The sequence below is a fragment of the Pygoscelis adeliae genome, unplaced genomic scaffold (assembly GCF_000699105.1).
Source record: "Pygoscelis adeliae isolate BGI_AS28 unplaced genomic scaffold, ASM69910v1 Scaffold66, whole genome shotgun sequence".
Taxonomy (NCBI): Eukaryota; Metazoa; Chordata; class Aves; order Sphenisciformes; family Spheniscidae; genus Pygoscelis; species Pygoscelis adeliae.
The window spans coordinates 7,398,142-7,414,322 of NW_008825167.1; the positions used below are offsets into that span (position 1 = coordinate 7,398,142).

General features: G+C 36.9%; 1 protein-coding gene across 1 annotated transcript in view; it reads left to right on the forward strand.

Moving 5' to 3' along the window:
- Positions 1-16,181, forward strand: part of HTT (huntingtin) — an 87,095-nt gene that overhangs the window by 1,249 nt on the left and 69,665 nt on the right. Inside the window, exons 2-9 of the mRNA XM_009328884.1 lie at positions 6,210-6,293; positions 6,721-6,841; positions 10,528-10,587; positions 12,579-12,658; positions 13,100-13,238; positions 13,482-13,623; positions 15,093-15,271; positions 15,844-16,048. Coding sequence (XP_009327159.1) covers positions 6,210-6,293; positions 6,721-6,841; positions 10,528-10,587; positions 12,579-12,658; positions 13,100-13,238; positions 13,482-13,623; positions 15,093-15,271; positions 15,844-16,048 — 1,010 coding nt within the window. The remainder of the gene's footprint in view (positions 1-6,209; positions 6,294-6,720; positions 6,842-10,527; positions 10,588-12,578; positions 12,659-13,099; positions 13,239-13,481; positions 13,624-15,092; positions 15,272-15,843; positions 16,049-16,181) is intronic.

Consider the following 16,181-nt stretch of genomic DNA (forward strand, 5'->3'; position numbering starts at 1 on the left):
GGGAGGCTGTTCCTGTGGACGCGTCTGGGAGTGCTGCCCGCTCTCTATTTAAGTTTAAGCTAGGAGTAACTTTCTGGGCAAGCACGTTTGAAAATACAGCAGTATAGGTAATGAACGGGAGATACAGGAACGCTCTGTGGGTTTCACATGCTGGTTCTAGGAAGTAAAACCTTATCTTCGGCTAATACACTGCTGGAAAAAAGGCAAAAACCCCTAAGCATAACTAAGCCTAATAAAGTCTGAGTTCTGATACATCTGGGGGAGTTGATGTGGATGTTTGTTTATGACAAACTTCATTTAAGTCTTGTGCTGTGACTTGCTGTGCAGAGACCTAAGAGGAATTAGTTTAAATATTTCAGATACCCTTTTGCTTTCTTAAACCTCGGGGGCAAAGGCCTTACATCCATGCGATGTTCAGGTTTCCCATCGGGAGGCATGACTGGAGGGCAAGGGCGAGGAGCTGTTCAGAACCACAGTGCTGCCCCTCACATTTGCATCCTCTAAAAATAACTTTAATTGAGCAGGTGGAAAGGCACTAAGATTTTTACAGAACAAATACATGAGTCACACTATTGCTTTTTCTCCAGGTATTGGAGAGATAGGAGAAACAGAAGGGTTGAGGAGCAGGTAACTTCTCAATAGGCAGTTGCATAGTGTTTTGGCAGAGGATGCTAAGCAGTGGAGCTGGGCTCTTGGCCACCTGCTCCCACAGTACGTTCCGATATGGATGCCAACTAAATTATCATGGTTGATACCGTTTGGAGAGTGTTGTCTCAAACAATTTAATGTGTTTTCACACTTTTGGGGCATAATAGATGAAAAAACTCATCATCTTAATGAGCAAATTGCTTTTAGATGCCTTACTGGTCTGCAGGGTCTAACTGCTCTGTTATGTGCATTTTTTGTGCTAGTATTTTGTGTGACATGGAAGATAGGTGGCCATGTATTTCCAGTCTTCCCTATATGTAGTTGAAAAAATCTGTCTAGAAAGTTACTGATGAGATAGATCGTGGTATTTCAAGAGAAAGTCCTGAAAGCTATTTGTGATGCTTGCTGAGGGATGTTTGGCTTGGTTCGGGGGTCTGAATTTAGGCATACTCACCTCAAAGCATTAAAAAATTGTTGACTTTGTTTTGCATTTAAAAATATGTATGTTTTCAGAAAGCTGACGGTATTGCATGCCTCCAGGAGCCATACAAATTCTGTAACAGCACTAAGTCTCGTAAAAGCCTATGAAAGGATATTGTGGCAGTCTTTGCTGAAGCTTCCAAAACTTTTAGTGAAATACCAGGTGACATTTTGAATGTAATTCACAATACTGTCTGCATAGGTTTTTTTTCCTGTTTGTAATGGACTGGAAAGGAAAACTGCCTCTGTGTTTTCCTTGCGTTTGGGGAGAGGTGTTCATCTTCGCTGTGGTTTTCTACAAATAGCACTTAAATATTTTTTTTAGTACTGTGTGGTGACTTCCTATTGTTCTGTCTGTTTACTGTTGTGAAAGGATGCAAGCTTACCTGTCAGTAATGAAAGAATAAATTAATTGGCAAATGTCATAGCATAAATGCTACTAGTTTGCTCTTTAATTGTTTCATTAGATATCTATTTGACATTGTCCATTAAATCAAAGTTGTTTTGTTAGACAACTAAATTAGACAAGTGATAAGCTGTCATTCCTCGAGTTATAGAGTAATCTAACTATTACAGGTGGTGGTAGACTTTTTTTTTTGTTGGACTTTTTTTGCTACAGTAAAAGTAAAACTAACTACCCACCTCTACTTTTTTTTTTCCTCCCGAAATAAGCTACCTTAAATTACAAGTACACAATGTTACTTCTACATGATTAAAAACAATAACTAAAAAAAAAACACCTTTCCTGTTGGAGTAGGCAAAAATGGCCTTTTAAATATTTTTGGTAGAAACTGAGCATTCTACATCTGGTTAGTGAATGAGAACTACTAAGGACTGTCTGTCTCCTGTTGTGAAATGTTTTAAGATCACAGAGGTTGGGGTAGAGAAGACTTAATTGTTTGCACAACATGTATTGACGTTTTTCTTCGCTTTATTGTAAGACAATGACTTCTGAACTCTTGATAAAACTGATATTCTGGCTTTACTTTTTTTATTAAAATATTAGTTGAATTCAAGCTTTTACCAAGAAGGTTAGAGCTTTTTCTGTTTTGAGAGATTTTAATCAGCAATAATCATGTGTTATGCTTTTATTATGCATTACAGTCAGATGTCAGTTTCTGGCCCCCTCTCTTATCTCTTGCTGTTTTTTGGTGGTTTTTTTTTTCTTCTATGAAAACTTAGGTTGAGCTCTCTGTCATCGTATTGCTTCTATACACTTCTGCTGAGGCACCTTATTTTCCTCCATATCTATTTTTAGCTTTTTCAGACCCTTAAATTTTGGGATTTGGTGTTTTGTTTTGGACTACAAAGCTCCCACTAACTTAAAATTTTATTAGTATGATGTAAAAATTCAGAGTGAAATTAAAAAGCAGATGGGCTGTCACACAACATCCTATATTTTACGTTTTATTCATTTTTACGTCTTATCAGTGAGTTGAGAGAACAACTTGCTAATGTTTCTTCTGGAAAAGTATTTAGCTTTGATTTGATTAATCCAAAGGTGGATTCTTCACCTTTTCTCTTGTTAACTTGTTCTAATAGTTAATTCTCGTAATGTTTTGTCATCGTGCTCTATTTCCAATTTTATTTTTTCCCTTACATTTGATTCTAGCCAGTACCTTTACAGCAAAAGGTGCTGCAACAGCCAAAGGGCTCTCCAGCAATATCCATTTTTCTATACTCGTGAACTTTTCTGGATTTTTTTTGTTTGACTGAAGCTGTGGTCATAGGTTGGTTTCATGTTTCATCAGTGCTATATGTAGAGGTATCATGAAGTTTTTGCTTAACTGAAGACCACGTGAACTGTGTGGATAATACCTATTGCCCTGCTTGTCAGTGGTGGTTCCTAGATGGTTTTTTGGAGTTACCATTTCTAGGGTGTGTTGTAGACCTGTACTTTATTTGACTATCCATCATTGTCTGTGTTACTACATGTTGTTTGAAGTGTCCACCATGTTTAGGCTTAGTTTATTTCTTAATCCACTCATATTTCTGTTTGTTATTAATAGAATCTTTTGAGTTTCCCATTACTTTTCTCAAGATTAATGCCAAGCCGTTTGGCTTGACCCTTTTTCTTAATGCTGGTTCAGCTTTAGAGCTTCTGTACTCTTTTTACACATCCTTAATTCCAAGGCCTAATAAAAATTAGCATCGATGAGCTGCATCTCTTTGTAACCAGCTCATCAGGACCCGGAATGAAAAATTATCTGGGCTTGCTGGTTTTCTTATTTTGTTTATTAATCTTCTTGGCTAGAGATTGTCTGTAGAAGCATGCAGAAGATGAAACAGCTCTGCCTGTGAGATGAAGCCTTCCTGTAGATAACAGCTACTTCCAATATCTCCTGCCTTCTGTTACTCATCAAACTGAAATGACCTTACACTTGGGGCTTGCTACTTCACCTCTCTTCCAAGAAATATGTGATGCTGTTGTTGTCCCCCTGGGTATGCTCATCAGTAGTTTGCCTGAGGACTTCATAGTACTTCTGAATAGAGCTTTTTTTTTTAAAAATAAAAAATCATGTGTTCTATCTCCAGATACTTTTCTGTTATTCTTCTCTCTCTGTAGGCACAGAAATTGTGTGCATGCACACAATGTACATTAAGTGTTTGTCTTCACCTTTTCTTTCATTCCTTCAAAGGCTGATTTTTTGGAAGTTGAATAACCAAATGGCAGATGAAAGGTCCAGTACAGCAAACTCGGTTGAATTCTTGTTGTTCTTTTCCCTTTGGATAGTAACTGACAGTCTAGTTTCTGTTATTTCGGTTTAAATGGTAACTTGGTAACTATATGCATTCCTTTTAAGTTTTCATATTAAATTTTCTCTGTTCAGGCCTTTTAAAATTTATTTGAAGTTATTTATTTCAGTGAGGTGGTAGATTCAGTGTTAGGTGAGCTCTCTGTTCACATAAATCTGCTGAAGAGGTTGATCTGTACTAGTCTGAGTAGTATTGAACCCTACTGCCTGCCTTGCTCAGGGCTATATTATGTGTAGATAATAAAGAACTTTATTCTGAAAGCAGTCTTATTGAGCAATATCTTTAATGTGTTTTGTATCTGAAATAGTGAGCTTATGAGCAAGTTCAGATGCGCCCGTTCTATTCTTGGGTTGAATGTGTACTGAAAATGGTGCTCATATAAAAGGTGTGGGCAATGCTAGGTAAAACTACCGTAAAAGTTGAAATTATTTGTTCAGTTTCTTAGGTGCCTGTCCATATCAACAGTACTTGACATTTTAGGAAGTATTTGCTGTTTTGTTAGAGGTGATCTCAAAGTGCTGTTAAAGGCTCTGCGGCGCTTTTTCAAGATAGAGAGAAAGATGGCGTATATCTTGATCAAATTCAGATTGGCTACTCATATTCTGCCAGTTGCTTAAGAAGGCAAGCCAAAGAAGAGATCCTCTTTGAGGAATGCTGAAGCTTACCTGAATAAAATACTACCAAATTATAATGGGAAAAATGGTTTTGTTCAGAACTATTCCTTAAACTTTTAAAAAGGGAAAGCATTTCTGGAGTGAGATGAGAGGATCCTTGGGAGAAAAACTGAAATCTTGGGAGCAAACACTTTTCAACCCCTCACTTTCAATGGGAGAAAAAGGACAGGGGTGCTTGCAAAGAATGACTTTTTTCAAAACCAGTCATGTTACTTGAGCTAAAGCTCTTAAATATTACAGTTTAATTCTTAAAAATTTTTGTCTAATAATGTATTTTGAGTTAGCTTAATTTAATGTGCTTATTGGCTACTTGCTGTTGGTCCTTAATGCTGTGTTAACTATATTAATGTATCTCAAGGCTGTTCACGGTGTTTTCCAACTTCTAGTTCAGAAACACTGTTTTGCTGTTTGATGGTTTTGCTAGTTTTTCTAAGACAGAAAATTAAATGCTAAAGATACAGATGATCAGTTTTCACTTGGAAAACAAAAGGGAAGATTCTTTGTGAATGTGAGTGAAGAAGCAGGTACCTCCTTGTTGTGAAACACACCCAGGAGAGGTACCTTTGGGTGTGTAGTTTGGCTTCAGTATTGATTGCTACTGGTTAATTATTTAAAAGTAACGTCTGCTTTCCTAGAAGTGATTTTATGTCAGTAAAGTTAAGAGTAGGAGGCTCTGCATACAATGAAATAAAATTTCAGTCATAGTTGTGAATCTCTCTCACTCTCCTTTTTTGAGTTCCTTTGTTGGGGGTGGAGCAGGGAAGAAGGTTCTGTTCTAGACTGGGCCGTAAAGGGCTATAGAAGCTTGTATCATGTTGAAATGAACGTTAAACAAATTTTGCAAAGTAGAAGCTTTTCATATTGTGCTCTGCATCACTTGTTGATACATGTTCTTTGATTCTGTAAATTTTATTCTTTTTGTTTACGCTCATTTGCTGCAAGTTGATTAAGCTTGGCCTTTCCTGGACTATACTAAGTGTTACTACAGGGATGTTATTCTTGACGAGCATAGACTGTGCCTAGAGCTTTGCTATTTTTATAATTGCAGAACCATTTGGAGGAATGTGGTGTATGATAGGATTGCATCCTTTCCAGCTCAGATAAAAAATGGTTGATTTAATAGAACTCTAAGTTTCAAGAACTTGCCAGACAAAAAAAGTCTAAGGTGGCTTAGGAAGTCTAATGTGTGAGGAAGATCTCTTTAAAAGTGGTATTTTTCGGTCTGCAAGGCTTGTTCTCATGGCTTATTTTCCCCAACCTTTTTCTTTCTATCAGTTTCTTTATTTTAGTTTTGTTCTAGGTCTGTTCCACTTCCTTCCTTTCCCTTTGCTCCTCTTCATTCTTCACTTTTGTTTCCCAAATATTTTCTCAGTGAAACTTAAGGAATTAATATGATATTCCCTGTTAAATGGTTCATTCTTTTTCTAAGTTTATATCCTTCCCTTTGCCTGTGTGCCTGCATGCTCTCAACAGTAGTTAGTGTATGAAGTCCTGGGCCTACAGGTAGTTGGCATACAGCTGTTTATATAATGACCAGAAGAGTGCATCTTTTTCTTGTATAATCATTAGATGCTACTCTAACAAGAGTGTTTAAATGGTCACTGCTTACTTTTGAAGTCTTATCTCATTATCATTGTGTTCTTCTTTTAGAAAGAAAGAACTTTCAACTACAAAGAAAGATCGAGTGAATCATTGCCTAACAATATGTGAAAACATAGTTGCTCAGTCTTTAAGGTAAGACAATGTCTTTAATTTATTGCATTACTATGAATAGCTGCTTTGTAGTGTTAGTTATTTGGAGGTTTCCTGATAATTGCTGATTTTAAATGTCCAACTTCTGTTTAAAGCTGAAATGGCACAATATTTTTTTTTTCCCAACCCAAAATCTAAGAAGTAATTTTGTTTAAGCCTTGGTAGAGTTGGCATTATCCTTCTACCTCAGACAGAGACACTGAGGCACAGAGGTCAAATACCTTGCCAGTCCATGTAGGAAAGAGCAGGGAAATGATTTCCCAACTCCTAAGGAAGTGCTTCAATCCACTGAATGTCTTCTCCTCATGTATAATATATTTGTAGTTGGATTCTGAAACCCTCTCAAAAATAGCATTGCTGTTCGCTTTTCATAGTGCACATTGTAATTTTCTAATGTTTGTTTATTTAGAAATTCTCCAGAATTTCAGAAACTGCTGGGGATTGCTATGGAACTCTTTCTCCTCTGCAGTGAGGATGCAGAATCTGATGTCCGGATGGTTGCTGATGAATGCCTTAATAAAGTTATTAAAGTAAGAACTTTCATATACTGTACTACCAGATTTTACCTCTTCTTGATGCATTGTCCTGTATGAATTCACACTGATGTTCTTTTAGTTGCTTTTCTCATTGTTGATAATAGCTCATAATGTAAGAGGCTAAGTAAGCTTCTTTACTAAATTCTGTATGTGCTCTTAGGAGAGCTTTCTATGCCCAGATCAAGATACTTAACTTGTCTTCTGTCATTCATCATTCTAATCTATTCTTTTCTTCAGTCGTTTAGTAACTTTGTTCTCTTCAAGTTAACCGAAACAAGAACGTGGACTTTTCTAAAATCATCTTGTTGTATGGGAGGAATACACTATTATTGTTCTGTAAACTTAAAGATGCTTAACGTGAGGAAAGGTAAAAATATGATTAAAAAGCTGACTGAAAGATGTAGTGGCTTTTCATTCCAGACTAGTAGTATGCTGTCACTCAGGTAGTGTGATTTGCTGAGACTTGGAGGAGGAGCTTTTAGGCAATAATTAGGATAAATATGGTGTTCTGGAGATTATTACCCTACTGTGATCCAGAATGAAGGGCTTGTTGGAGAACAGCAGGTGGGCATTTGTATGAGGTCAGGCAAGGTCTAAATCTCGATTCAAAGTACCTTAAAATGAACCTCTTGAGTAATTGCTGTGAGCTGCTGCTTCCAGGACAGGTTTATCTTCACCTGCCCTTTCTTTTTTTTTTTTCCCCTGTTTTCTGAAATACTTGACCTTTGAGTCAATGTAATGTACCTGCATAATTAATCTAGTTGATGCAAAGTTTAAGTGCTTTAGAAATATACAAATAATAATTTTCTTTAGCATGAAGGGATGTGTAGAAGCAAGCAAATAAAACATCCCTATTTCTGTAGGGATTTCTCTCAGTTAAGTTCTGTTTGTTCGATAGATATTAATAAATGAATATCAAATAAATAAAACAAATAATTATCAAATGATTTAAGTTTTGGGCATTGAGCTTGTGGCTGAAAGTTGTATGGAGAAGGCTTACTGATTATGTAGTGTATTCCGTAATGATAGGGAATGAGGAAGTGCAAGTGTCTTTTGCTTTTTTTGCTTTGCCCTGTAGCACTTTGCTCTATTCATTCTGATTTAAATTTGCAGGAGTTTAGCACTCTATGAAATGCATACACCAATAGGTAACTTAATTTGCTTTAAAACATGCTCTGAAACAGTTCTAAAGAATGCAAACTTCCTTCTTTACACCAAATTCTTCTGTAGGCTTGGTATAAAATTGACCTCTTTAATTCACTGATCTAGTTAATATTGTTGTTTTCTGGCATGTTTCAAGGTAACTTGAGAAACTTTAATTTTTTTTCAAATCTTTGTATGGTACTTCATTTTGTTTTAAAGATTAAAGTGACTTTAAATGATGGAGCCTTCTATCAGTCATTAAGCTTGCCAGTTGGTCACAGCTATGAAATGGTAATAGTTGTGATATTCCAACCACATGGATGTATCGGACTGTTACCAAAGCTGGTCATAGTTTGCATTCTGTTTCTATATTTTATGCTGTCTGGAAGCAACTTAGTCTTTAGGCAGATGCTCTCTCGTGTATAAATGCAGAGACAAAAAGATGTGCAGTTTTATTTTTGGTTGTGCAAGTTAGCAGTGATGCTTGTGATGAGTGGAACAGAGGCGTCGGGCCCCTAAGCTTGCATATTAGTTAATGTTCAGCTGTCTTTAGTATCTCAGGCATTTTAGAGACTAATTCTGTTGCTAGAAAGATGCTTTATATTTTTTCTCTTTAAATATAAGAATATAGATGTAGGCATTACTTGTGTGTCTGGAGTTTATGCTCATTAGTATTAAAATGCTAACACTTCTGTGTGGACAAGGCTGTAAATTGAAACAGCAAATAAGTTTAGATAACACTCTGTAGGTCATCTTTAATTATCACTACACTTACCTGTCAGAACCTCACAGACAGCATAAATGGCTCAAAGTTTAAACAGCTTTGGTGATACCTTTATTTAAAAGAAAAAATACGAAGTTTGGTGTTACCAGATTCCTGTGGGTAAGGTGTTACTGTTTCTTGTTTCTGAAGCTGATGTATGATGTAGTAGTCTCTGTGCTAATGATACTGGTGGGACTGTTCGTGCAGATTGGAGTACAGTTGGTCTCAGTAATTGGGATTTATTATTTGTAGTAATTTAGGGTTGACTGTGCTTGTAACTTTTTCTGATTGGGATGACTTTTTGGATTCTAGCCTGCTAAAAATACAGGTAGACACTAGTAGAAAGAGTTGATCCAGTTGCGTGTGTTGTAAGGACAACCTACCCTTGAAGCCAAAATAGTAGCTGGTGCCTTTTTGTGTTGCTTGATATCCTTATATACAGGGGCAGTGAACTTCCCATGAAAATTAAGTTGTGTGAAGTAAGTGAGATTTATCCCTACCTACTGTCATCTAGGCACCTGCAGTTAATAGTTGGGATGCTTATGACAGTATAAAGATACAAGCCAGGTAAGATTTTTCTGGGGAAGGTAATACCATTTTATTATAATGCCTGGTATAATTGGGGGGAATGAAGTTTTGGGGCATACAGTTTTAGGCTAGGGGAATCATGCTCTGGAGGAGCCACAGGCACTTCACTGACTATGCTTAAGCGGTTGTGGCCTCTACATCAGCATGTGCTGTGTAAGAGTAATCCTGTGAAGATGTGATCTTAATGGTTGGTAGTCAAGAAGGCAGATAGAAAGTTAGAAATTATTACGTTATAGGACAAGGAATAAAGAATAAAATACTAAACACTATAGCACTCTATAAATACATAATGCAGGCACTTGCACATTGTATTAAGCTCTCATTTCATCTGACGAAGTGGTGGTGGAAATGTTCATAGATAGTAGTATGCACTAGGAAAAAAAATGGAAGAGAGAGTAATCGTAGGTATACAAAATATTCCGTAGGAAGAGATTATATATAGCGGAACTCTTTTCATATTTTTTCTTCTCTGCCATTTTAAAGATGGAGGGAGAATGATCAAGTTGAGGTGAACAGAAAATTACTACTTCTCAGTGCTTACTTTCATTTCATGTACCCTAGTTCTTAGCCAGGCTGCAGGTTCAAACTACAATGTATGCTCTGTTGCACTATGCTTGATTAGATCCTGGGATGCGATACTTCTGGTGTCCAGAACACATTGTAATAAACGTATGCCGAAAATAGGCTAATTCATGACAGAAGGGTTTTTCAAGGGCTGTTAAAGGTAATGGTACAAATACAGCCTCAGTTTGAGAAAGAGTAGGAGGCTACTTGATGGTGGGGATGTATAGCAGGGAATACCTGTCGCTGCTTGTGAATACTATTTTTGTGTTTTAATATTCTATTCATGAGTACCTATTCCTGGCGATTGCCAAAAAGCATGTTAGGTTGGCTCTGCTTGTAGTCTGATCCCATATGGCCTTTTTTAGGTAGAATGGGTAAAGCAGTCAATATTAACTGCAAATAACTGTTAGAGTTTGTGGAATTTGTCCACATTTGTTTTGTGTTTGTGTGAAACATAAAGGTGTCTCTTTTCAGTATTTAGCACTTTCCTGATTATAGATCAAATATGGGGGCAGTTAGATAGTTCTGTACCATTTTTGAAGCTGTTTTATTGCAAGTGTAACTTATTCCTGTAAAGTGCCTCCCCTCTAATACAGTACATTCTCAATGTGTTTTATTGCAGGCTTTGATGGATTCCAATCTTCCTAGGTTACAATTAGAACTGTATAAAGAGATTAAAAAGGTGAGCTTCTTACTTTCATGTCCTTTTGAAATATGGTATTTAGTAAGTGTTTTAGTGTATTGGAATGTGGCATTAGTGTAAATAAATAGCATACGTCTTTTAAGATCACGGTCAAAGCTTCACTTTGGAAGGATCTGTGACTGTTTAATGTATTATTCTACCTGTTCCTCACTATTGGTCCCATTGTTTAGATTTAACCACTCCTGAAAGCTTATCTGGCAGAAAATGTGTGAGCATTTGGTGTGAACAGCAGTCTGAGTTAACCTTAGTGACTCTGCACCCAAATGAATAAGGCATATTCATCATGTTTGCTCCACTGACTGAGCTGGAAAGAATAACTTCAAGCAAAAGGGTGGTGAATAGTAGGTGGAGGACAGTGATGTTCTTAATTTGACGTAACTTCTTGGAGGAGTCATTTGATCAAGACCTGAAGTGACCTGATTCACAAAACAAAGTAGTTAAAACTTGTATGTGATGTGTAGTTACAGCTTCTGTAAGAAGCATAGGTAAAAATGCTGAAGCATCTCTCTTTGCACCAAAAGTCACAATTTAATTATGTCCATGGGAAGAATTTTAGTAATAGCCTTTTTTAAGTATATAACTACAAAAGAAAAATGCTGTCTTCAGGACAGTATCACTGAAATCATGTCTCTTGCATCTATAAACATACAGCAAGGCTTGTATAGAAAGAAAATAGTAGGTGTTATTTGTCAGGCAGTAATGCTATTGCTTTTTGTTACATTTCTTTGGGAATGATAGGACTCTAGAAAATAAAGTAAATAACAAAAGCAATGTGGATAGCTTTTCTGTCAGATGTGGACTACTTGTAGGCCCTGTATGAATATCTTACTGTATTGTTGTACCTTAATGTCATGCAAAATTTTCGAGGGTATAGAAATGGATGTCTAGCTAACTAATAAAAAAACAGCCAACATAAACAAAAATCACTCTGAAGTTTCTGCATGTTATGACCAGGTGCGGGGGGAAATACTTTGTTCAGGTGGCATGTGCTTCTTGAATAGTTGCTCTCAGATTCATGGCAGAGGTGAGAGAGAGGTAGCAAGCATAACAGAAGCACCCAGCAGACTGAATTTTGTTTGTGCATCAGTTGGATCACTTTAGGACCCATGTCAGAATCTGTTGTTTGGCTCTGAACCTGAAAAATGCACATTTTGTAATTCAGGTGCAAGGTTTTTTACTTGTCATGCTAACAAGACTGTGAGCCTTTGATATACTAGCTAAAGAAAATAAGAAAGAAATGACAGTTTCTAAACATCTCAGCTCTGTCTTCAGAGGGACTTGATTTGACAAGCATTTTGGTTAGGTTCGAACTACATTAGGTACACAATTTCTCCTAGACATCTATTGACTTCCATAGTTTTCTGTATTTCCAACAATACTGAGGAGCTTTACTACATCCTTAGACACTGGGTCTAAAGGCATTCTGGCTCAAGTCAGGTGCACAGCTGAAGGTGTTAATACAGACAGATATTAAACTTCAGCATGTAAGCCATTATGAAGTGAGACAGATCAATACGTGGATTTTTTGGTGCGCTAAGGAGCTAAACATTATTTATTTGCATATCTCCACCACTGTCAATTTTATGCTGCATTTGTATCTCTGCAAGTGTTCCAGTGATTTTTTAGACTCTCATATATCATCAGTGTTTCTTTGTTGGTTGATGACTTTCTCTGTGGTATTTTAAGCTGATTTCAGCAGAGTGGAGATCTCCGATACTTCCTCTTCCTTCTTGGTGTTCCTCATTATTCATTTTGGGTCACTCGGAAAATTCCAAATACCAGCTAGAAAAATAAAGGCAGTCATGGAGCTGACTTGACTTCCTTCTGGCTAAAGGAGGTTTATGGCTTCCAAACACCTTATATTTTTTTTCTGTTTAAGTAAAATGGTATAAAACTGTATGCTATTGTATAGGTATGTTTGAGGCAATAGTTTTGCTTGATGAAATGTAACAACTATACACTCTGTCTAGAATGGTGCTTCCAGAAGTCTACGTGCTGCACTCTGGCGATTTGCTGAGCTTGCCCATCTAGTTCGGCCTCAAAAATGCAGGTAAATGCATCCTAGTAATGAACTTTCCAAAGAACACTTAACAAAATATAGATGTTAACAAAATGTTACTGTTCTCAAGTTTTAGATATATAACTGGGAGACTGGAAGAATTCCTATCACATTATTCTCTCTGAAGTAGCTTTATTTGATTAGCTGGTTTTCTTTTAGCGGAGTTTTAGTTCTGTGCTGTACATGACTTGGGGAGAAAAGCTTGTGAAGACAATGACTTGTATTTTAAGTGTATTCTTCTCTTTAGTTCTATCTTAATGTCTGCAAATTGTGTTCAGAAGACTATTGTCTTTTTTCTACATTCTATGTAGCTAACAGGTACATTTTTTTTATGATTTAGTAATACCACAGAATTTGAGTGCGAATTAAAAATGTTTAGATGGTTACAGTTGTTCTGGTCTCAAATTAGTTTTTCTCCTTTGTCATATTTAGGCCATACTTAGTGAACCTTTTGCCCTGTCTAACACGAATAAGTAAGAGACCCGAAGAATCGGTACAAGAGACACTAGCTGCAGCAATACCAAAAATCATGGCAGCGTTCGGCAATTTTGCAAATGACAATGAGATTAAGGTATCTTTCTTTAACCTATTAGTGCTCCCTGTTATATCTCAAAGCACAGTAAGCTATCAGCATTATCAATCAGATGTTACAGAAAGCAGTGTCACAGCTGCATGTCTGAATTAAGGCAAAAGTTGCCCTTGCTTGATGTACATTAAGTAATGCTTTGAATGAAAAATACATTTACTGACTTAATTCACTTCTGTCTCCTTTTCTTTCTCATAAAAAGTTAAGTAAGATATCTTTTGTTTTTAGGTTTTATTGAAGGCTTTCATAGCTAATCTTAAATCCAGTTCCCCTACTATCCGTCGAACAGCGGCAGGATCAGCAGTAAGCATCTGTCAACATTCACGAAGAATGCAGTATTTTTATGCCTGGTTATTGAATGTACTTTTAGGTAAGATTCAGGAAAAAAATGAAATTTGCTTCAGGTATAAGTAAAATGAAATTTTTTTCCACGTAAGACACTTTTCATATGTGAGAGGTTTTCAGGCTAAAGCAAGGATACTTAGACTACCAGTTACACTGCTAATGCTTTCTCTATTTTGTATTAAGTTAGATGAAGATATGACTAAAGCTATTCGTATCTCTGTGTGTGCTGCAGTGCTAATTCACTAATGTTGAAAAGAAACATCCAAAGCTAGGGAAGCAAGTAGCCTGTTGGAAAACGAGGAGATCCAGGGATTTTGGAAGAACTTGCTCAGGAGTCTGTGAAGACTTGCATTGTTCAGCAGCTTGGTTGTTAGTGCAGCAGGTCTGAGGTGGAGGATATGACTGCTGTTCTCTGGGTTGTGAACACATACCCTGTAACCTTTTTTAGAAGTACCACCATGTAGATTCTTTATTGAAAACCTAACTTGGACCAGAAATGGAATTTTTTTATTTAAAAGCACACAACTTTGCATCAGGTACTGCTTCCATATTTCTTCATGCAAACTTCCCAGCTGGTCTTTGGGGTGTTTTGCAACTCATGGTGAGATGCTTATCTGAACTGTAGTGGAAACTTTTGCCTCAGTTTTGTTACTGACGAGGGGTTCTTTACTATGCAGACTATATTGCAAAAGGAGAGGTAAGGAAGACCAACAGATATATAAAGCATTATCCTGTTAGCCTTGCTGTTTTTAAGAACGGGTGAAAAATTCAAATGCCATGTAGTGACTTTCCTCACTCTGTGTGACTAGAAAATGATGTAGTTCTGTGCACACATTGTTCTTTTCTGCCTCAAAGGTGGTGTTTTATAATGTCCTGACAATGGTGCTGAATTTGGACAGGAGCACTAATAGGAACACCATTAATTGATTCTGATCCCCCCCGGCCGCCCTGCATAGAACGCTGTGTTTTCTTACATAACATACTTGTTCTTAATATGTTTTGGGTTTGACTCTGTGATTAGCAGGTAGGTATATGGAACAAGGTTCCCAATACTTGAGGGAGGAGGCAAAAGTGTAAATGTTGTTCATTAGGATAGTAGCACATGTGTGAGGGGAATTATGTTTGGCCTTAATTAAGCTGCCAAGTGGAGAGAGGAGGCAGGTGAGGGGAGCAAGAGAGTCTAGATCACTTGGTGAAAGCATCAGGTATTATGAAAAAATTTTTTTGTTTTTTTATTGAGCGAAAAGAGGTAGGGAACAGAAAGGTGAGACAGGGTCCTCTGATTCTCCCACATTGCTTAAATCATTGTCAGGAATATTAAACAATGCATATTTTCAAATGTTTCTACATTTAGAAAGCATTCTTAAGTTGTTGCTAGGTTTTGTTTTGTTTTTTTTTTTTAAAGAAGCTATTCTACGGACTGCATGAAATAACATTCGTGTTGAAACTAACTACTGTCAATAAGTGATTTGGCTGCTGCTTTTCTACCCCCAGGCTTGTTGGTTCCTGTAGAAGATGATCATCCTACTCTTTTAATTCTGGGTGTTTTACTTACGCTAAGGTATCTCATACCTTTATTGCAACAACAAGTAAAGGATACCAGTCTGAAAGGCAGTTTTGGCGTAACAAGAAAAGAAACAGAGATTTCACCTTCACCAGAACAACTTATACAGGTAAAATAAACCTGTAAAAAAACGAACCAAACAAAAAAAAAAAAACCCCAAACAAACCAACCCAAAAAAACCCATTAACCTGAAGACTACTAATTGGAAGGGAAAGAAATAAATCTTGCATATAGTATGATACAGCACTAGCTTGATGTTGAACATTCTGAATTCTTTTCTCAAATTCCTATTCACCTTGGTAAATGATAGTTGGTCCAGTGACTGGAATTATTGATAAATAATGCTAATAACCAGAAATCCCAGAAATATTCATCAACAGTACTTGTTAGGTGTTCCCAAAGGAGCTAAAGAACTTCATAATCATTATAGTGTTCTTTGATGTGATTCCTCCTTCTATAAATAACAGAATAAATAAACAGAAACACCAGAATTCCACCGAAAAGGCAGTTGAATGGCAGCAATTAGTTGACACTTTCCCCTTGGAAGACAGTGGTGAAGATTAGATATAGCAAATATCAGTTACTTTTAATGTATCACTGAAATTTTATGTGGTATATGAGAAGAAATATAGTATATTGTGTCTTCATAGAGACTTACTCCAGTACTTTGTTGGGTTTTAGGTTTATGAATTGACTCTGCATTACACCCAGCATCAGGACCATAATGTTGTGACTGGAGCTTTAGAATTATTACAACAACTCTTTAGAACGCCACCACCTGAACTTCTCCATGCCCTGACCGCTTCAGGGGGCATTGCACAGGTCAGTGTATCCAAAGATGAATCTGCCAGCAGGATCCGCAGTGGGAGCATAGTGGAACTTATAGGTAAGCTACATTTTTGGTAATTCAAGTAAAAGGAGATGAACATACATCACCAACTCTATTTCTCAGTGTTAGCCAAAAGTATGAAGGGTAAAATGAAATGTGAGAAGTTAGCATGACTTTTCTGCCCGCCCCC